The sequence below is a fragment of the Nanorana parkeri genome, unplaced genomic scaffold (assembly GCF_000935625.1).
Source record: "Nanorana parkeri isolate BGI_ZX_2015 unplaced genomic scaffold, ASM93562v1 scaffold1192, whole genome shotgun sequence".
Taxonomy (NCBI): Eukaryota; Metazoa; Chordata; class Amphibia; order Anura; family Dicroglossidae; genus Nanorana; species Nanorana parkeri.
In genome coordinates, this window is record NW_017307460.1 from 546455 (window position 1) to 569298 (window position 22844).

Genomic DNA, 22844 nt, shown 5'->3' on the forward strand with positions numbered 1-22844 from the left:
TTTTAAACCAGGACCCCCCCCCCCCCTCTTCACATCAGAGTCACCCTTTGCATTTGTAGCTCCCCTTCACATCAGGAGCCCGCTCACATCAGAAGCACTCCTCACATCAGGAGCCCCTCTTTTACATCAGACGCCCCCTTCACATCAGAGGCCCCCTTCACACAAGGACCCCCCTTTCACATCAGAGCTCTCTCTTTCACAAAAGGAGCCCCCCTTTTACATCAGGAGCCCCCTTCACACCAGAAGTCCCATTCACATCAGGAGCCCCCCTTTCACATCAGGAGTCCCCCTTTCACATCAGGAGCCCCCCTTTCACATCAGGATCCCCCCTTCACATCATAAGCCCGCCTTTAACATCAGGAGTCCCCCTTCACATCAGAAGCACCCTTCACATCAGAAGCTCCCTTCACATCAGAAGCCCCTTACACATCAGGAACCCCCCTTCACATCAGAAGCCCCCTTTCACATCATAAGCCCCCTTTCACATCAGGAGCCCCCTTCACATAAGAAGCCCCCTTCACATCAGGAGCCCTCTTCACATCAGAAGCTCCCCTTCACATCAGAAGCCCCCCTTTCACATCAGAAGCTCCCCTTCACATCAGAAGCCCCCTTTCACATGAGAAGACCCCTTCACATAAGAAGCCCCCTTCACATCAAGGAGCCCTCTTCACATCAGAAGCCCCCTTTTCACATCAGAAGACCCCCTTTCACATCAGGAGCCCCCCTTTCACATCAGAAGCCCCCCTTTCACATCAGAAGCCCCCCTTTCTCATCAGGAGCCCCCTTCACATCAGGACCACCGTTTTACATCCGAACTCCCCCTTTATGTCAGGAGCCCCCTTCACATCAGAGTCCCTCTACCACAACATTTTGAGGAAGCCAGATGACGCACCAGGGTGCCATGGTTGTGAATGGCTGGACCAGATCCAGGAATGCCTATGAGGCTTTTTTTATCGTTCTGCCTCCTGCTGAGGCAATCACCAACCTCTCTGCTCACGGTGAAGGTTTTGAACGTTTCTTTAGAAGAGTTACAAAGTAAAACGATAGAAAGTTGAGAAATAATTGGGGTGGAGATCCTTTTGGCATGGCGGGCGTACCGAGGATCTGATCTCATGATCAAAAGCTCCAGTCCTGGACAGGGGCCACATAGGACCCTCTCCACCATAAACATTTCACATAGGAAGTCATATATGGGACAAAAACTCATCTGTCTCTCCCTCCTCTACAACAGTCCTTTTATTGGACCCTTATCTTTCTGTGCCTCTTTTCTCCATGACTGCCCATTATTTAGATCCAAATTCCTCTGCCTCTCTCTTTTACTTCTGTCTATCTACTGGAGCCAAAGCTCTCATTTTCCATTTCCTCCACAGCAGTCCTTCTGTTGGTCCATATCCCCCTCTCCTCCACAACAGTCCCTCTGTTGGCCCATATCCCTCTCTCCTCCACAACAGTCCCTCTGTTGGCCCATATTCCTCTCTCCTCCACAACTGTTGCTCTGTTGACCCATATCCTGTTTTCATTCACAACAGTCCCTCTGTTGGACCATATCCCCTCTCCTCCACAACAGTCCCTCTGTTGGACCATATCCCTCTCTCCTCCACAACTGTTCCTCTGTTGACCCATATCCCTCTCTCCTCCACAACAGTCCCTCTGTTGGCCCACATCCCTCTCTCCTCCACAACAGTCCCTCTGTTGGCCCATATCCCCCTCTCCTCCACAACAGTCCCTCTGTTGGCCCATATACCTCTCTCCTCCACAACAGTCCCTCTGTTGGCCCATATTCCTCTCTCCTCCACAACTGTTCCTCTGTTGACCCATATCCCCCTCTCCTCCACAACAGTCCCTCTGTTGGACCATATCCCTCTCTCCTCCACAACAGTCCCTCAGTTGGACCATATCCCTCTCTCCTCCACAACAGTTCCTCTGTTGGCCCATATCCCTCTCTCCTCCACAACAGTCCCTCTGTTGGCCCATATCCCTCTCTCCTCCACAACAGTCCCTCTGTTGGACCATATCCCTCTCTCCTCCACAACAGTCCCTCTGTTGGACCATATCCCTCTCTCCTCCACAACAGTCCCTCTGTTGGCCCATATCCCTCTCTCCTCCACAACAGTCCCTCTGTTGGCCCATATCCCTCTCTCCTCCACAACAGTCCCTCTGTTGGACCATATCCCTCTCTCCTCCACAACAGTCCCTCTGTTGGACCATATCCCTCTCTCCTCCACAACAGTCCCTCTGTTGGACCATATCCCTCTCTCCTCCACAACAGTCCCTCTGTTGGACCACATCCCTCTCTCCTCCACAACAGTCCCTCTGTTGGCCCATATCCCTCTCTCCTCCACAACAGTCCCTCTGTTGGCCCATATCCCTCTCTCCTCCACAACAAAAAAAAATTCCCCTGGTGGCCCCCATCCCCCCTCTCCTCCACAACAGTCCCTCTGTTGGCCCATATCCCTCTCTCCTCCACAAAAGTCCTTCTGTTGGCCCATATCCCTCTCTCCTCCACAACAGTCCCTCTGTTGGCCCATATCCCTCTCTCCTCCACAAAAGTCCTTCTGTTGGCCCATATTCATCTCTCCTCCACAACAGTCCCTCTGTTGGACCATATCCCTCTCTCCTCCACAACAGTTCCTCTGTTGGCCCATATCCCTCTCTCCTCCACAAAAGTCCCTCTGTTGGCCCATATTCCTCTCTCCTCTACAACTGTTCCTCTGTTGGCCCATATCCCTCTCTCCTCCACAACAGTCCCTCTGTTGGCCCATATCCCTCTCTCCTTCACAACAGTCCCTCTGTTGGACCATATCCCTCTCTCCTCCACAAAAGTCCCTCTGTTGGCCCATATCCCTCTCTCCTCCACAACTGTTCCTCTGTTGGCCCATATCCCTCTCTCCTCCACAAAAGTCCCTCTGTTGGCCCATATTCCTCTCTCCTCTACAACTGTTCCTCTGTTGGCCCATATCCCTCTCTCCTCCACAACTGTCCCTCTGTTGGCCCATATCCCTCTCTCCTCCACAACAGTCCCTCTGATGGCCCATTTCCCTCTCTCCTCCACAACTGGTGGGAGAACTGAAATCTTATGAATGGAAGGGGAAGGAACAGGGACAGTCAGGCTGGGGAGGTAGGAATAGATAATGCTGGATGTCCTCCAGCCAGGAAATTAGGCAGGTTCTATCTGACTGGCTGCAGCTTCTAATGGACAGTGTGAGACACCCCCTTGGTGCAGTGGAATCAGAGTAAGGAATTTCAGTCCAGGAGAGGAGCTGCTACAAGACTGAAGGGAAGGACGGAATTCAGCTTCATAATTTTTCAGTGAGCACAATAGAGAAAACTCAAGCCGGCCGCATTCTCTGGAAGTTCAGGCCTCGGCCCATTTCCTGCAGAGACTCCTTCATGTAATTGCTGGAAAATGTGTTTTTCTTTGGAGCGCCTCTGTGATAATAAAAAGACGTTGTGTGAAAGTCACAGTCTGACTTATTTCTTTGATTTATGTGTCAGACACTCTGGTGGAGCATGTTCTCCGTGAAATTCTTCGAATGCTGCTCTCCGCTTCCTCCATATTTTATCAGGCCTGGAACATTGCGGATTATGTCCGTCTGTCATCGCAAGTCCCAGCTCGCTGATTTAGAGTTCTCCATTCTGCCCAACAATCCTTCCCGGATTTATTTATTAAGGTCAGTCAGGCAATGGGCTTTCATTTGCCAATTTTTCCTTCTTCTGCTACAAAACTCGTCTTTTACCCGAGAAGAATATAAATAGGACAGCAAAGAAATTGAAGGAATGTTCTCAAGCAAAACTGCAGAATCCACAATTTTATCTGAAGGAAACCACTACAAAGATTTTGTTAATTTGTAAGTGAGCAATCGGGGAATTGCAGATATTGTCACAACTTTGCTACTTAGTATGAGGACACCTCTCCGAGGGTCTGAGTTCAGGTATCTCCAGTGAAGGTTCTGAGTTCAGGTATCTCCAGTGAAGGTTCTGAGTTCAGGTATCTCCAGTGAAGGTTCTGAGTTCAGGTATCTTCAGTGAAGGTTCTGAGTTCAGGTGTCTCCAGTGAAGGTTCTGAGTTCAGGTGTCTCCAGTGAAGGTTCTGAGTTCAGGTGTCTCCAGTGAAGGTTCTGAGTTCAGGTGTCTCCAGTGAAGGTTCTGAGTTCAGGTGTCTCCAGTGAAGGTTCTGAGTTCAGGTATCTCCAGTGAAGGTTCTGAGTTCAGGTGTCTCCAGTGAAGGTTCTGAGTTCAGGTGTCTCCAGTGAAGGTTCTGAGTTCAGGTGTCTCCAGTGAAGGTTCTGAGTTCAGGTGTCTCCCGTGAAGGTTCCGAGTTCAGGTTTCTCCAGTGAAGGTTCTGAGTTCAGGTGTCTCCGGTGAAAGTTCTGAGTTCAGGTTTCTCCAGTGAAGGTTCTGAGTTCAGGTGTCTCCAGTGAAGGTTCTGAGTTCAGGTGTCTCCAGTGAAGGTTCTGAGTTCAGGTGTCTCCAGTGAAGGTTCTGAGTTCACGTGTCTCCCGTGAAGGTTCCGAGTTCAGGTTTCTCCAGTGAAGGTTCTGAGTTCAGGTGTCTCCGGTGAAAGTTCTGAGTTCAGGTTTCTCCAGTGAAGGTTCTGAGTTCAGGTGTCTCCAGTGAAGGTTCTGAGTTCAGGTGTCTCCGGTGAAAGTTCTGAGTTCAGGTTTCTCCAGTGAAGGTTCTGAGTTCAGGTGTCTCCAGTGAAGGTTCTGAGTTCAGGTGTCTCCAGTGAAGGGGTTAATACTACATCATACAAAGACATTTTAGACAATTGTACTCGCCCCAACCTTGGTGGTGGCAGTTTGGTGAAGACCCTTTTCTGTTCCACCATGACTGACTCCTGTGTACAAATCCACCTCCATAAACACATGGTTTGACCAGTTTGTTGTGGAGGAACTCGAGAATCCTGACCTCAACCCTACTGAACACCTTTGGGATGAAATGGAAAGCCGATTGTGAGCCACGTCTTCTCATACCAGTGTTGGTCACTATGTCTACCTGATGAAGGGACCCTGCGTAGCTCTGTATGGAGTGCAAGTGATTTGCTAGACACTTCCAGGTCTTCTTATACAACATCAGTACCTGACCTCACAAATGTTCTTTTGGCCGAGTGGACACCAATTCCCACAGATACACACCAAAATCTTGTGGAAAGCCTTCCCATATGAGTGAAACCTGTTATAGCGGAAAAGGGGGCCAACTCCATATCAACGCTCATGGTTTTTGAAGGGGATGTCCATTTCATGCCCATCCATTAGGTTTCAGGAGTCCAAAGCTGTTGGAGCGCGAAGAAGCGGGAGCAGTAAGAAAAAAAAAATAAGATGGGAGGAGAGCTTGGTCATGACCTGTCAAAGTCACATGCCCAGCACTCCTCCAACCATGGAGTTTTGTCAGCTGCGTTAAGCACATTGAACTTCATAGGATACCGCAGCCCGACTTTCATGAATGGGCAGGCCATGTTAAATATATATATCTGGGAATGAGCCCTTTACTGTATTTCACAACATATCTGTAGAGCGAGCTGTAGAATGCTGATGTTCCTGCATAGAGATGGCCATCTACTGTCTATAAGTAATAAATATGGGCACCGGAGGGTTGTGAAAGTTTGTTGATGGGCGAGCGTTTATCTACTTTATCTGTTCTTTGTTTTTTTTTATACTTTTATCACATATCTTAAATGTTACAATCCAACACTTTTACTTTTAGTCTGTAGGTCCATTTTAGTGTTTTTATTTTGTTTTTACTGGCAGTCCCAGCAGCATCCTTTTATTTTCCTTTTTGCCCCTCAACTGTTCCTATTGGCCACCAGATGTGTGGAAAAATACAATGTTACTCACCCCTAGACATGTGCGATTCCTTTAGTTCCGAATCGAAATTTCGGCCGAAATTTCGAAAATTCGTAGATTCGGAACATCCGAATTTCCGAAATATAACATATCCGAAAGCATCCGAATCCGAAATTTCGAATCCGAAATTTCGGATCTGGAACGAATTTCGTCCAAATCCTGTGCGTGCGCTGTTAACATTTAAACGGATAAGAACAAATTAAGAAAAGGATTTTAATGCCCCTTTAATAGTAAAGCCGAGAGCACAGCAACCGGAAATGACAAACGTGCCAATTCTGCTACCCCCACATCAAGTTGAGTTTTTGGGAATTCGTCCAAATTCCGAAACCGAATCCGAATTCCGAATCCGACACGAATTCCGAATCAGATCCAAATACGAATCCGATTTCTTCAGCGAAACACATATAGGATCAGAATTCCATAAACGAAATCCGAAACAAAATGAATTTTTAGCCACTGCACATGTTACTCACCCCCATTTCTAAATAAGCAACAATGGGAGCAGCTCTGATCTTTTTGAAACTAGCAAAAAAAGGAAAGGTGCACATGGGCCGGGCAGTATACAAAACAGCACAAAGAGGGTCCCCAGCACACTTTTAAAACTCCCATTCCTACAACTTGACAGCACTGGTGCTTAATGATTGGTGGCTCAGGCACCCAACACTGTCACATGGAGAAAGAAGATAGTACATAGTCCATGGTAAGCAACAGGTAGCGAGTTGAGAGATTATAAAATACAACCCTACAGGCTTCAGTGAGAAAGGCTTAAAGTAATCAAAAAGCCTTCCAACTGAACCAGGGCATTTGATTATTTAAAATCCTTCTCACCATAACCTCCATGTTATACCTTCTCATTGAGTCCCAAGCCCTTCTCCAACCATTCTCATCTACAGTTTTGTGGTATCCTAGGGTTGCTCCAGACGCTGCTATGGGTTGCTTGAGGAAGCACAAATGTAACCACTAGTATAAAGGACATTCTTCCTTCAGCTGTCTAACAATGTAAGTGATCCGTAGTTCCACTGACCATAAATGTAAGAGGCCCTTCTCTATCAACCATCAATATAAAGGGGGGGGGGGGGGGCCAGTTTTCTACAGGCCACCAATGTAAAGTTCACTTACCATAAATGTAAGAGGCCATGCCCCACCAACCCCACCAACCATAGATATAGGGGACACTTTTCTACTGCTCACCAATGTACAGTGAGCTTAGCATAAAAGTAAAAGAACATTCTCTGACAACTATTAGTATAAGGGGGGCTTTTCTACTGACCATCAATGTAAGATGCCCTTACCATTAATGTAAGAGGCCATTCTCTACTGACCATCAATATGGGGATACTTCCCTACTGACCATCTATGTAAGATGCACTTACCATTAATGTAAGGGGCCATTCTCTACTGACCATCAATGTAAGATGCAATTACCATTAATGTAAGAGGCCATTCTCTATGGACCATCAATATGGGGATACTTCCCTACTGACCATCAATGTAAGATGCACTTACCATAAATGTAAGAGGCTTTTCTCCACTGACCATCAATACAGATGGCACTTTTCTACTGATCACCGATGTAAGGTGCACTCACCATAAATGTAAGAGCCCATTCTCTATTGACCATCAATATGGAGATACTTCTCTATTGACTACCAATTTAAAGTGAACTCATCGTAAATGTAAAAGGTCATTCTCCACCGACTATTAGTATAGGGGTCGCTTTTCTATTGATGCACTAAGATGCACTTACCATAAATGTAAGAGGCCATTCTCTATTGACCATCAATATGGAGATACTTCTCTACTGACCACCAATGCACTTACCATAAATGTAAGAAGCCATTCTCCTCCAACCATCAATAAAGGAGTCACTTTTCTACTGACCACCAATGTAAGGTGCAATTTTCTACTGACCACTAATGTAAGGGGGAGGGGGGGCATCTCCACTGACCTCTAATGTGAGGGAACGTTACAATTTTCCCTGCCTCTTCTCCTCACATCATTATTATTGTTGTTTAATTTTTATTGCATTATTATATAACACACAAGGGTGTTCAAAATGATCCAATTTGGGTGTCAAATACTCTAGGTACACCAAATTCTTTATTAATGTATTTTTGATCATGTCTTCAATTCGCTGATAATGCTCATTGTACCATGACCTGTAGATCCAATTATTTTTAGGCAGGGGTTGCCTGAGACTTGAAAACTTTTTCAAGAAATCCCTTGGGTTGAAAAGCTTGAGAAAGGTGTTAGGGTTTCTTATTCTTCCTCAGCCAGTTGGCTGTGCGTGGCTTGTCAGTATGTGGCGCCCTCTTATGACCAAACCTGTTTACATCATCTTCCTGCAACTTCCGCCAATACTTCTGTCAAATCCTTGTCTCAGAATGATGATGCAGGCACCAGGTCACTATTTAACCTTCACCTTGCCCATTCAGTCTCAGGTCAGATCGAGAGCGAGCGACGGTATGTGTTCGCTCACTTCCCGATCTATTGAGCCGACCTGTGACAGTTTCATTGTCTCAGGTCGGCTAGAACTATGAGGTGAGTGATTTTCACTCGCCTCATACTTCTCCTTTAAGTTTCAGTGTGGTTTTTTGGTTCCCTAACAAAAGGATACGATTTCCATGTACGATCCTGTCTCTGGCTGACTGAACTCCTGGTTCCTTACTCCGGCTTTGTTTCCGTTCATTCTCCGTGCTCCCTGACCGGGCTCGGCTGACTACCCGTTTTGGCATCTGACCCCTGCCGTGGCACTGACAACGTCCGGGACTTTCTCAATTGTTTTTTGCCATTTATGTTTATTGTTGTCTTCAATAAACTAATTTTATATTTTAAACCTGCACTTAAAGGACAACTATGGGGTCAGTGTTTTTCACCATAGTTCTCCTCAGGATCACGGGAGGACACAAACTAGCGTCCTCCCGTCACCCAAAGCTCAGTATATAGGGAGCTGCAGCTCGCGGTATGCTGAGATGCCGCAGCCGGGACGGATCCCGACAATACTGTCCGGATCCACCCAGCTGCGTGAGTGGCAGCTGGCTCTGCCTATCTAGAGGCAGAGCCAGCTGTACCAGCCCCCTCCCCCGTCCGTTCCGCCAGTCAGCGCTGGAGGATCAGAACGGGGAGGGGGAATCCCTGCAGGGAGCCGTGAGTGACAGTCACCACTCTCTGCAGGGACATGATCGAGAAGTGAGCGAACGCCGGTATGTGTTCTCTCACTTCCCGATCTATTGAGCCGACCTGTGACAGTTTCATTGTCTCAGGTCAGCTAGAACTATGAGGCTGAGAGATTTTTACTCGCCTCATAGTTCTCCTTTAAGTTTCAGTGTGGTTTTATGGTTCGCTAACAAAAGGATACGTACTCCAGAGAAGCCGTGGTTTCCATACACTGCAATGTTGATGGCCAATCAGCTCTTAAAAAGGTCTATCTAGTTTGGAATAAATGGCTCTATGATATTAGGCTACATATGCACTTTACACCAGCCACTCAGGATGGGTCATTGGGGCGTAAAGGAAAGATTGGCCTGACTCCACCCACTATATTGAAAGGAGGAACAATCCTCTTATTTTCGGGATATGTGATGGAATTAGACATGTGAAAACCTTCTGTTATAAGATGTGCTACTAGTCAGGAACCGGATCTGAACCCGGGGCCTCTGGTGTAGGTGGCGGTGGTTCTTCCTGCTGAGCCACTTTAGAACTTTGGATAGCTCCTTGCCTAATCTGTGTAATCCTCAATTATACCTAATCTCTGCTGAACTCTGAACTCCTTGCTCCTCCCTTGAACTTCCTATTTAAGCCACGCCTCTGCACTTCCTCTTTGCCAAATTATTGTGCTCCTGCCAGTATCTTGCTTCCTGCTCCCTCTGTGCTACAATCCGCTCATACTGCTACCCGTGTACCGACCTTTGGCTGCTGATTCACCGACTACTCTCATCGTCTTCTGCTTCATACCTGATACCTTTGGCTCCTGACCTCGGCTTGATCTCTGACTACGCTTCTGCCTGCTCCTCCACTACTACGGTCTGCTTGTGTACCAAACCCGGCCTGTTATACTAGGAATTGCCTGCTGCTTCAGCTGCTGGACTCCGAGCCTGATCCCAGATGGTGACAGCTACACTCAAATAATAATGAAAAAGGATGCAGAATAGTTGATAATAATTTTATTAAACTCCAAAATTGTTAACATTCAGATATCAATGAAAATGTATTTATTTTTTCTACGTGATGTAACCGTTTCTTGTAACGCTGAATGAACTCATAAATATCAATCTATTTCACATATATAAAGTAGTAGATGATTGACTCGATGGACCGGTGTCTTTATTCAACCGTACCTACTGTGTAACTATGTCAAAATACTGCATGTGGAACCTGTTTAAATGGTTCTCTGTGTGCTATTGATGGGGAAACCTCCCGATGGTCCCTTCTTTAAACGCTCATTGTGCTGACTCTGATAAGACAAGATATTTATTATGTATGCTGCAATAGAAAAAATCAACAGTAAAGGAGAACTATGAGGTGAGTGATTGTCACACGTCGTCTCTATAGATCGGGAAGTGAGAGAACACATACCGTCGCTAGCTCACGTTCCGATCATCTCCCTGCAGAGAGCGGTGACTGTCAATCACCTCTTCCCGCATGGATTCCCCCCCCCCTCCCCGCTCCGAACCTCCAGCGCTGACTGGCGGAACGGACGGGGGAAGGGGCGGGCACAGCCGGCTCTGTCTCTAGATAGGCAGAGCCAGCTGTCACTCACGCAGCTGGGTGGATCTCAACTGCATTGTCGGGATCCGTCCCGGCGGCGGTGCTCTCAGTATATAGTGAGCTGTAGCTTGCTATATACTGAGCTTTGGGTCACGGGAGGAGGTTAGTATATGTCCTCCCGTGACCCTTAATAGAACTATGGGATAAAAAGGTTACCCCATAGTTCTCTTTTAAGCACGCCATGGATCCATATCATAGTCCAAGAGTTTATAGAAGCAATCACATGACAATGAGTGTAGGGGCTACATCCTGGACTCAAGCAGGACCCCTTCATCGGACATGTGATGATCACATGGCTGACAAAGGGTCCACCATGGCTCCGAGACGTTCCCCTTGCACTCATTGACATGTGATTGCTTCTATAAATTCTTGGACTTTGATATGGATCCATGGCGTGCTTTCCTTTAAGTTGACACAGGTCAACCAGCTGGTCAGTACTGCAGCACCCCCACGTGCTAGGCTTTACCCAACAAGCATTGCTATGGGACTATGTCTATGTATAGAAAAGAGGGGAAGGGGAAATTTAGAAGGATGCAAATGGATTTCACAGCTTCCTATTTTCAAAGGTTAGCTAACCTCTGGTCCCACAGTAGTGCTGATGGAGTGAGGGTTCAATGAACTGATCCTTGGGGTTCCATGTTTCGCCAAGCATGTGACATATTCCATGTATACACCAAGCATGTGATACATGAAATATACATGGAAATAACTCTGTATTAGAACTGTAATCACGTTTCGTTGTGTTATGGGGAAGTGGTGGGGGATGGGTTCTTCCATTTTTCAGTAGAGGACTTTTTCCAGATAAGCGTTGAGGAACATCCCTGTCGGGTCAAGCTTCTCTCTGATGTTTTTGAATTTGTTGAACGCAGGATACATCTTCTCAAAGTCTTTACGGGTACAAGTGTGAGCCTAAAACGAAAACACAGACACAGATTATACACCATGAATGAAACTCACTCCCAAGCAGGGGCGTCCCGAGGCTGGGTGACACCCGGAGCGGTAACCGAGTGTCACCCCGCCGAGACGTCACTGCGCATGCGCTTGACGTCACCACGCGCATTCGCGATGACGTCATATCGGCCGTATTCTGATACCAGAGAGCAGAGAAAGGAGGGGACAGTCACACGGCGGGATAAGGTATGCCGCCGGGTCCCCTCCTCTCTCCTGATACTGTCGGGCGTTCGGTCCATGACCGAACGCCTGACTTTTCAGAGGGGGTGACACCAAAATGACTGTGAGTCATTTTGGTGTCACCCCTCCAATGGTGTCACCCGGGTGCGGGCTGCACCCCCCGCACCCCCCTTGTGACGCCACTGCTCCCAAGCTTGTAGTCTCTCTGGGGCCAGGTGCCGGCCAAATGGAGCTCATCAATGCTCTCCATGCGCAGTAAACAGGGAAAAAATAATAATTCGCACTCCGATGATATCAGCAGTCCTAAAGCTTTATTGTCACAGACAAATCACAACAAATCCATGCACACTCTCCTCCCTGAATAGGGCGCAATTATAGAGCTCAATCTACGGTTCAGCCCTATTTAGATGCAACACATCAAAGTGAGGAGATTCTGGCCGGATTTGCTGTGATTTGTTCAGAACAATAAAGCTTTGTGATGTCATCAGACTGTAGACAATTGTTTCCTGTTTACTACAAGGATTATGCAATATATAGCCAAAATTTCCTGAGGTGCACTAACATGTTTTGATGCGTTTCTACTGAAATACGCATCACGGAAAAACACACAAAACTGCATAGGTGTGTGTCCCGTTCACAATTGTCCGTTTAGAAGCAGCAAAACTGCATGCATGTAGAAATCCCATTCTTCCCTATGGTGCTTGTTCACATGTGCTACAGCTTATTGTAAAAGGGAAACTAGAAGGGCTTATATGCACCTATGCATGTGCGTTACCACAAGTGCTGCAATGGAACAGGGTGAATCCAGCCTATGGGTGTGTTGAAGCTAAGGTTATATTTGGGAGCTAGTGTAAGTCCATAGCCAAGAGTTTGCGCGGGTCCCAGTCTTCTGGGTTGCCGGAAAACAGGCGCTAGTGCGCATGCGCACACACCGCAACGTGCCGCACAGGAAGTGACACCTTGCTCTCTAATGGATGATCCTATTTAAACCAGCTGGCCCAATGGGTCCGTGCTGAACGGTCTTCTGTGTTCCTGCTAGTTTGTATGCCTGTTACCTTGATCCCGGATTGCTCTGACTTCCAGTGATTGCTGCCTGCCCCTGACCTCTGCTTGTTCTCTGGATTCTGCCTCTGCCTGCTCCTTTGGTACCGTGCTGACCGTCTGGCTTTGACCCCTGGCTTGTTTGACTTTGCTCCAGTTTCAACTGCAAACCAAGCTGACATCTCAGCGCAAAATCAGCCCTGCTCACAGTGGCGTCACAAGGGGGGTGCGGCCCGCACCTGGGTGACACCATTGGAGGGGTGACACCAAAATGACATAGATGGAAATGGGACAACCCACACAGTAGGTCAAGTCAAGTCTATATGTTGTTTCTGTGGAGGTGTGGGCAGGCTGGTGCTAGATATTTATTGGATGGACTGCAGACACCTGGCCTAAGCCAATACAGGGGGTAAGTACTGACCTATGAAGTGGGGTAGGGGGGCACAGCTCTGTGTATTGAGGGATCTAGTGAGTCAAAAGTGAACATGTATTTCAACCTAACCACACAGAATTAAGCTCACTCAACCCTTTGAATACCTATCTCCTAAATGTAACCTTAGCTTTAACACACCCATTGACTGGGGATTGGGGGAATGTTTAGTTACAAAGTGAGCCCTGTTGCCAGCCTACTTATATGTGGGAGGGGAAGCATGTGAGACACAAATGAAGGAAGATTCGGCTCAGTCAGGGTGGGTAAAAGAGGTTTTTTGTATACTGAAGGCTTGTGCATCACATAGTAACTGGGCTTGGGACTTGTTGAGACCATCATACAGAAACCTTCAGATGAACTTCACATTTTTCGCAAACATTGACTGACTTCATGCCGGAAACTCACAATCACCGCAAAGAAGTCTCAGTTACAGCGAGCAATCATAAACGGATCCTGAACCCAGCAGGACCTGATACTTTTATCTTATAAGTGTCAAGGTGCTGAAGATGATAAATCCACAGCTCACATGGAAATCCCTCTCTAAGCTTTGTATTACCTTAGCCCAGTGGGGTCGTCCTCCAACACGTTTCATAATCTGCTCATATTCTAGCCAGTATTCTCCATGTGGGACATCTTTTCCATATGGCCTGAAGAAAAATGCTGTTATTATTACAGAGTATCTATAGTCTATTTTAGATGTGTGTGCTCATGTTATAATGGAAACAAAATGTAGAACCGCACACCGCCTATTGTTCTGCATATATTTCGCCCTCCTACTAACCACTGTGGTAATTGAAAGTGTGAAGATCCCATGAGATCCCTTTAAAGTATTGCCATGCTCATCCTTTTCCTTCCAAACTCTTCTAGCCCTCGGTTCCCTGAGGGCTCAGTAAGGCTGCCTATAGCGGCATGATGTACAGGGCCGGATTTACTCTTTCTGCTGCCCTAAGGCAGGAGTTCCTCAATGCGCCCCCTACCTGCCAAACCCCCTCCCCTCAATGAAGAATGGCAACCAGATGGTGGGGGGGCTGGATTGGTTTTAATTTTTTTCTTTCTTTCTTTTTTTCAACTTTTTTTAAACCACTATTTTATTTTTTTAATTTTTATTCGTCTTAGTACTTTTTATAATTTTTTTACTTTATCACTTTTTATTTTAATTATTTCATATTATTTTGTACTTTTTTTGGGTACTTTTTATTTATTTTATAATTTTTTAGTTTTTACCAAGTTTTTTTTTACCACTTAACTTTATTGCTATCACACAGGAGGTAACAAGCCCCTGTGTGATAGCATTTGGAGGTGACGGGTTCTCTTTATTGAACCTGCAGAAGCGGTGAGACAAGTTTTTTTTTCATGCTGGCTGGTGAGTGTGCTGGGAAACTTTTTGCTGTTTGCTCTTTATTGAACCTGTCACCTCCAATACAGGAGTACAGGACCACAGAGGAGGGACGGCGGGGGGGGAGGGGGCGGCTCAGAGCTGCACACATATTACTAGTGATCTCGGCAACATTGCTGAGATCACTTGTACTAAAACACCAGCTTCCCAGCTGTAAATGTAACCCATAAATGCCAGAAGCAGGGCTAAATGTAGAAACAAAACTACCCTTTTGCAGCTGTGCTGCCCCTCTACTCCCTGCTGCCCCAAGGCCCGGCCTCGGTGGCCTTGTGGGAAATGCGGCCCTGATGATGTACCTCTCACTCCAAGCCAAAAACAACCCAAAGTTATGCCAACAACACACCAATCCGGCAATTATACTTTAATTAAAAACGCCTCGCCTCTAAAACTCCAGATCTTCAGATGGAGTTTTAGATGTGAAATGTGTTTAATGAAGGTATAATTAAAAGATTGGTGTGCTGCTGGTATAACCGCTGATTGAAATAGAAAATCCCGTCTTCAAAAGCCATTACAATGGTGTACCCTGGGGGTCTAGGCACACCGCCTTTGGCACCCAAAAGAACCTCTACGATACAGAACATTTCCTTGTTTTACTTCTCTTAACCTGGATTAGAATATTGTGACTGTGTGTAAGTAAGCTTCTATGAGATGATTGTATTCCTAACAAATATTATAATTGTGGAGAATTTATATTGCGCCCAACAGTTTGTGAAATGTAAACGGAGACAGTACAGTGACAAAACAATTCAAGACAAGAGGGTCGGGAGGGCCTGACTCATGAGAGCTTACAATCTACAAAGGAAAGGCAGGTAACACAAAGAGGTAATACCTGCGTGTGGATGAGTTTAGTTGTTAGGTAGAAGTTGGTAGGCTTCCTTAAAGTGATGAGTCTTCAAGCCGGACAAAGTAGGAGATAGCTGGACAGTTAGGGAGATCCAGAGGATGGGAGAGGCTCTGGAGAAGTCAATGAGGTGAGCATTGGAGGAGGTAATTAGAGAGCTAGAGGACTTGGGAGGAGCTCAGAGGACAGTTTGGGTGATATTTTGAGACAAGGTTTGGTCATGTAGCTCGGGGCAGAGTTGTGGACGGCTTTGTATGTTGTTAGGATATAGAATTTTATTCATTGGGTAAGTGGAAGCCAGTGGAGGGATTGGCGGAGAAGGGTGGGGGATAGAAGCCAATGGAAGGATTGACAGAGAGGGGCGGGGGATGAAAGCCAGTGGAGGGATTGATTGGAAAAGAGGGGTAGGGGTGGAAGCCAGTGAAGGGATTGGAAGCCAGTGGAGGGATTGGAAGATAAAGGCAGGGGATGGAAGCCAATGAAAAGAAAGCCAGAGAGGGGCAGGAGATGAAAGTCAGTTGAGCGATTAGCAGAGAGGGGTGGGGGATGGAAGTCAGTGGAGGGATTGGCAGAGAGGGGTGGGATGGATGGAAGTCAGTGAAGGGATTGGCAGGGAGGGTTGGAGGGTGGAAGCCAGTGTAAGGATTTGCAGAGAGGGGTGGTGGACACTGACTGGTTGGTTAGGTGGATGAGTCTAGCAGCAGCATTCATGGTAGACTGAAGGAGGGATAGCCTATGAAGAGGTTGGCCAATAGGGAAGAGAGAGTTGCAATAGTGGAGGCAAGCGATAACCAGGGAGTGAATTAGCGGTCCCATTGGGGTGTATTTTGAAATGTTATGGAGGTGAAGATGGAAAGTTTTGGACAACAATTGGATGTGGTGTTGAAAGGACATGTCAGAGTCCAGGGTCACACCTCACACCCTGGCATGAGGGGAGGGACTGATAGATGTGCTATTGATCTCAAAGGAAAAGTTGGGGGGAGAAAAACATGTCCGCAGTACAAACCACCTTTTCTACCACTGCCACCACTGTGTACAAATCTGGCAGTGGCCATACAAGTACACATTTTGTCTTCCTGTTCATTATTGCAATCCTGATGGCATCACTGGTTCCCTGTGCTTCTCTATGCACTCTACTACTGTGTGTAAATAGTTTATGTTTGTGATTGTCTCCCATACATTGAAGACTGCTTCCAGAAATCAGCACAATCACGGCTCTCCTACAACTACATTGACCGTGGATGCCAAACATCTGACAATTGTCCGTGTTCCTTCCAAGCCTCGTGATATGATAGCCTCACCTGTACATAATGATGTTCATATAGCAGCTGTCTTGATTGTAGCATGGGCTCAATAAAATATCATCTCCTCGGGCAAAGCGGACCTCTACCGGAAAATGGGCCACCACATGCGGGTTCTTCTCCAGCCAGGATTTCAGCTGCATTAACGCTTCCGAGGTCTTTTTTCTGTATGATACGACAGTATGTGAGTGGTTGGAAAACAAAGATGGCGGCTATGGTGTAGCTAAGTGGTTAACACCATAGGTTCATGGGCGCTGCAGTGCTGTGCTAAGTTACCACATGGTCCACTGTCTCTTCTTTGCACGGGTGTAATCCGAACACATGACTAAAGGCTAAATTGGTCATAGAATGTGGGAGTTTGGCATTGTTGAGGGCATCAGGCTGTGAGCTCCTCTGCGGTATGGACCCATGTGAATGTCAAAGTCACCAACAGCATAGAAACAGAACCTGAGACCTCCATGCCATCATATGAGCTTGTACTGTAGAGTCCTAGGGTGACAACGCTGCACCCAGGGCCGATTTACTTTCTCTGCTGCCCCAAGGCCAGGTACCTCACGCCCTGCACTTACATGGGGATGGTACGCCCTGCACTTACATGAGGATGGTACGCCCTACACTTCCATGGGGATGGTACACCCTGCACTTCCATGGGGATGGTACGCCCTGCACTTACATGAGGATGGTACACCCTGCACTTACATGGGGATGGTACGCCCTGCACTTACATGGGGATGGTACGCCCTGCACTTACATGGGGATGGTACACCCTGCACTTACATGGGGATGGTAAGCCTGGAGGGATGGTACGCCCTGCACTTACATGGGGATGGTACACCCTGCACTTACATGGGGATGGTAAGCCTGGACTTACATGGGGATGGTACACCCTACACTTCCATGGGGATGGTACACCCGGCACTTCCATGGGGATGGTACACCTGGACTTACATGGGGATGGTACACCCTACACTTCCATGGGGATGGTACACCCGGCACTTCCATGGGGATGGTACACCTGGCACTTCCATGGGGATGGTACACCTGGACTTACATGGGGATGGTACACCCTACACTTCCATGGGGATGGTACACCCTGCACTTACATGGAGGTGGTACGCCCTGCACTTACATGGAGATGGTACGCCTTGCACTCTATGGGGATGGTACGCACTGCACTTACATGGGGATGGCCCAGTCTTGCACTTACATGGGGATGGCCCAGTCTTGCACTTACATGGGGATGGCCCAGTCTTGCACATGCTGTTTGAAGCGACAGTCAAAGTTGAAGACTTTGTAGCTGATGTCCACACGCTCGCTTCTACCGCTGAACAGCAGCCAGAAGAAGAATCGGTTTATTGTGGGGACCAGGCTTGATATGAAAGTACTGCAAGAGAAAAAAAAACAAAGCTCTCACTCCACCAGTCCACCAACACAGACAAGGGGGGTGAACGTCACTTTTTATGTTCGGGGCAGAAGTATACACTGTGCTGTACATTGTATAATTTCTGACATTTTTAAAAAGCATTTTGAAATATTTCCCATGTACTCTCTTTGCAGAGAAACAGGCGGCAACTGTGAGTCTGGTCCTCCGGAGTTTCATATATCTGGTTTTAGTTTTATGATGTGAATAGCAGTATCCCAGCTTGCACATGTGATACCATGTACTGTATATATGACGTCAAATAAAGACGCATTGATATATTGGATCTTGGTGTGTGGGTGACAACAGGGCCGGTGCTAGGATTCTAGGCAACGTAGGCAAGGTGCATTTTTGCCGCCTGACTTGCCTTGCGGTAGTGCCGGGCCTGGGTGACAACCTTCTCTACGTATAGCAGGATCTCAGGTCACACGCACACATACACAGCCGAATGACTAAGAAGAGAGACAGTTCCTCTCCTCCTATAAGAGAAGGTCCCATCTAGATCTTCAGTTTGTAGGGCCGGTCAGTGAGTGCAGAGCTAGTGCTGGGCTTTCTTATTAAAAAGCAAGGAACCTGCCTTATATGTAAAATGAGAATTTCTGCACATTGTACAAAAATAATGATAAGAAATAATTTATGAACTTTTAGACTTTCTATGCAGAATTGAGTCCACTAAAGTTTCCCTTCATAGGACCCAAGTTGTCCTGGGGTCGGGGGCTCTGAGTTATTGACGGCCAGGAGACGAGCATCTTCAGACGTCGGAGTCAGCCTACACATGTCCTTCACAGTAATCGATGAGACCAATGTCGCCGTCCCTCAGTGGAGGAAACGTCTAGAATGTCTGCAGAGGGATCATCCTCGTATGGTCACATGTTTGAGGAGTAAAAAAGAGCCAACTGTCACTCCCCCTGGGGCCGGAGAAACAGAAAAATGTGAGACTCGGCCTAATCCTCACATATCGCCCCGGATATACCCGGAAATATCCATCAGGCCGAATGTAACAGAATCGCAATATTCAGATACATGTCAGTCTATAAAATACTTAGATCTGATCTATCTATCCATCTATCTATCTATCTATCTATCTATCTATCTATCTATCTATCTTTCTATCTATCATCTATCTATTAAATTGACATTTGTTTTCCTGATCTAAATCAGCATTTCTAAAACTTGTTTTATTTAATTCCGGCGCCCTTTAAAACTATGCAAGATCTCCAGGTGCCCCAGTGTAAAATGTAAACAAATGCAGGGTACCTGTGAAATCCATACCAGACCCTTATCTGAGATGGGTAATAGTATGCTCTTCAAGGGGGAACCCCCACAGAGAAACAGAAAAAAGTGGGGTTCCACCTTCACTCCAGAAGTCCCCCTTTCACATCAGAGTCTTCCTTCACATGAGGAGCCCCCACCTTCACAGTCACCCCCCTCACACTAGAAGCCCCTCTTCAGACCAGAGTCGCCCTCTCTCACACCAGAATCTCCCCTTTCACATCACAGTCTTCCTTCACATGAGGAGCCCCCACCTTCATAGTCAACCCCACCCCCCCCTCACACTAGAAGCCCCTCTTCAGATCAGTGTCCCCCTCTCTCACCACAAGAGCCCTCGTGACATAAGAGTCATGATGCAATTTGAACATTGCGAGGCACCCCTGAGGGAGCCAGAAGGCACCACAAGGTGTCGCGGGACCCTGGTTGGGAACGGCCAATATAAATGAATGAAAATGCTGATTTGTCATAAGGAAAACATAAGTACACCCCCGAAATTCACCACCACTTCCATCCATGAGATTAGAATCTAGTATTCCAGCTCAGATTCCAATGATAGAACCTCCTTAGACTATATGCCGGTGGAACTTGTCTTGGATAGACCTCAGACATCTCGGGTCTGGTGTCTTCTCTGCTATTGACGTGTGTGGTGTCATCATGAGATGATCAGTAGAGCTCTCTAAGGCCCTCAGAAAGAAAGCTGTGGATGTCGATGAGTCTGGCGAGGGGTTTGAAGACATCACCAAATTCATTCCATGATAAGGAAAACCATCTTCCAGTGACAGAGGGTTAGATTGGAGGTCCATGACTGGCCGGCCCTGGAAATTCAGCCCAAGAGCTGACCATATCATACTAAAAGAAGTCTCCAAGAACCCCAAAATGTCATCGTGGGGCGGTCAGGTAACTTTTGCAACAATTGGGATTAAATCAATACAATCAGAAAGAGATTTCTCCAGTTCTTCCTGCATGAGAAGGTATGCCAAGAAAAAGTCACTGCTGTCCACAAAGAACATTATAGGAAGACCATTGTCTACCATTGAACATAAAAGGAAAAAACTTGGGCTTCTGAAACCATGTGCTGAAGACCGACCAATCAAATGTAGAGTTACTGATTACAGTAACATTAGACATGTTTGCAGCAAACTGAAGGCAGCATTTCATGAGAAGAACCAACTGTGAAGCATGGTGGTGGTAATTTTATGGTTGGGGGTTGCTTTGACTGGGCAGCTCACAGTCAATGAGGGAAATTCATAAAAACTAGAGCAGACAGAATCTGGGGCAGTTGCCCGTGGCAGACAATCTTTGTTTCAATTTCATTGCTTAACTGAGCAAAGTGAAGAGAGAAGGTGATTGGTTGCCATGGGCACCTGATCCAGATTTTATGAATTTTCCCCATTGTGTCAACTATACATTCTGCATCATATGGAAGTGTGATTGATTAGAATGTGGGGGTCATCTGTTCTAAGGTTGAGGTTGAACCAGAAACAGGTCTTTCAACATAATAATGATCTGAAGTACACTAGGAAATGACTGGAATAGAAGAAATAGAGGGTTAGGAATTGCCCTACTCAATGCCCCGATTTAATTCCCATGCATTCAGATACATGGCATGGTATCATTTATTTCCCGTGTAATATACTGAGTGAGGATTCAATTACTGGCCGCTGACTTTTTATGAGTCCATTTCAGATACAAATGACGATATATAATCAGTGTTGGCAGCTATGGGTAGACAGAAGCACGTCATACTTGACATTGAACACAAGAGGGCAGCAGCACACCAAGAGTGGATGTCCTCCTACTGATACATTGTAGATTATCGGAATCCTGCGCTACAATATCTTCAATGAGATTATAAAAGGTCGTCCGACTTATATATTTTCACTATCCTGCAACTGTTTTTAGGGGAGCACAGTGTCTTAGGCTCTGTTCACACCTTGGCGTATCGAATATGCGCGTTTGTCGCGCGTTTCGCGACACGCGTTTTTACCGCGATTCGCTGAAAACGTACAGGTGTCAACATCTGCCTTGCAGTACTGGGGGTCCCCGGTTTGTATACCAGTCAGGACACTATCTGCATGGAGGTTGCACGTTCTCCCTGTGGGTACTCTGGTTTCCTCCCACACTCCAATGACATGGTGGTAGAATAAACGGCTCTGGTCTAAATCAGCCCATGTATATATGTGACATAGGGATCTTAGATTGTAAGCTCCTTAAAGGAGAACTATGAGATGAGTGATTTCCACTCACCTCATAGTTCTAGCCGACCTGTGACAATGAGACTGTCACAGGTCGGCTCAGTAGATCGGGAGGTGAGTGAACACATACCGGCGTTCGCTCACCTCTCGATCCTGTCACGGCTCTCTGCCGTGACAGGGGGAGGGGCTGGATTCCCCTCTCCCCGCTCCGATCTGCCAGCGCTGACTGGCGGAACGGACGGGGGAGGGTATAGCTGGCTCTGCCTCTAGATTGGCAGAGCCAGCTGTCAGTCACGCAGCTGGGCGGATCTCGACGTCGATGTCGGGATCCGCTCCGGCTGCAGAGTCTCAGTATACCGCGAGCTGTAGCTCCCTATATACTGAGCTTAGGGTAACGGGAGGACACTAGTTTGTGTCCTCCCGTTACCCTAAGGAGAACTATGGGGAAAAACACTGACCCCATAGTTCTCCTTTAAAGGCAGGGACAGTGTAAATTGTTGGCGCTAAATAAATATCTGTAATGAATAATAAAACCCCAAACAACACACCAGGGGGCTGATCTATCAATCTTTCATTACTGCCACTAGATGGAGCCGAGGAGCACAGAAAATTCCCATGCTCCTCGGTGCCATCTAGTGGTCGTAGTGATATGCAAATGGGTGATGTATAAATTAACCCCCAAGGGGGGTGCACAGGATCAGTGAGAATCACTTCCCAGCAAATATGAGTATATTCTCCATTCTGAACCCCCCTGCAAACTCCACTTGTGGCGTGCACATTCTCACATATCCCGCAGCCACTGATTTAGATCCATGAACAGAAATCCGATGAATGAAAGGGGCGGGGCCAGGGATAGTCAGGCTGGGGAGGAACACGTTAGATGATACTGGACCTCCTCCAGCCAGTAAATGAGGCTGGGCTCTATCTGACTTGCTGCAGCTTCTAATGCACATTGTGAGGAGCTCAGAGTGTGCAGAGATATCAGAGGGAGAGCAGAGGAGTTGGTACAACTGTGCCAGACTGGAGGTGGAAATTCCTCTTTAGTCCACTGTTACCATATAGGCCCGGGCATGGATAAAGAGTTGCAGGTATTTAAGTGTTGGGAGGTGGAGCTTGGCAGCCAAATTGATTCATAAGCTCTGCCCTCTCTCTTATTACAGTGAGCCCCTGAACAATAATATACATTGTAACCATGTGGCCTATAAAC

The 22844-nt window shown here is 46.9% G+C and overlaps 1 protein-coding gene across 1 annotated transcript in view; it reads right to left on the minus strand.

Moving 5' to 3' along the window:
• Window positions 1-11384: 11384 nt before the first annotated feature.
• Window positions 11385-22844, minus strand: part of LOC108796920 (L-gulonolactone oxidase-like) — a 73677-nt gene continuing 62217 nt past the window's right edge. Inside the window, exons 10-13 of the mRNA XM_018568476.1 lie at window positions 17985-18134; window positions 16751-16915; window positions 13769-13859; window positions 11385-11519 (exon numbers count right to left, since the gene is read on the minus strand). Of these exons, the coding sequence (XP_018423978.1) occupies window positions 11391-11519; window positions 13769-13859; window positions 16751-16915; window positions 17985-18134 (535 nt within the window). The 3' untranslated portion in view covers window positions 11385-11390. The remainder of the gene's footprint in view (window positions 11520-13768; window positions 13860-16750; window positions 16916-17984; window positions 18135-22844) is intronic.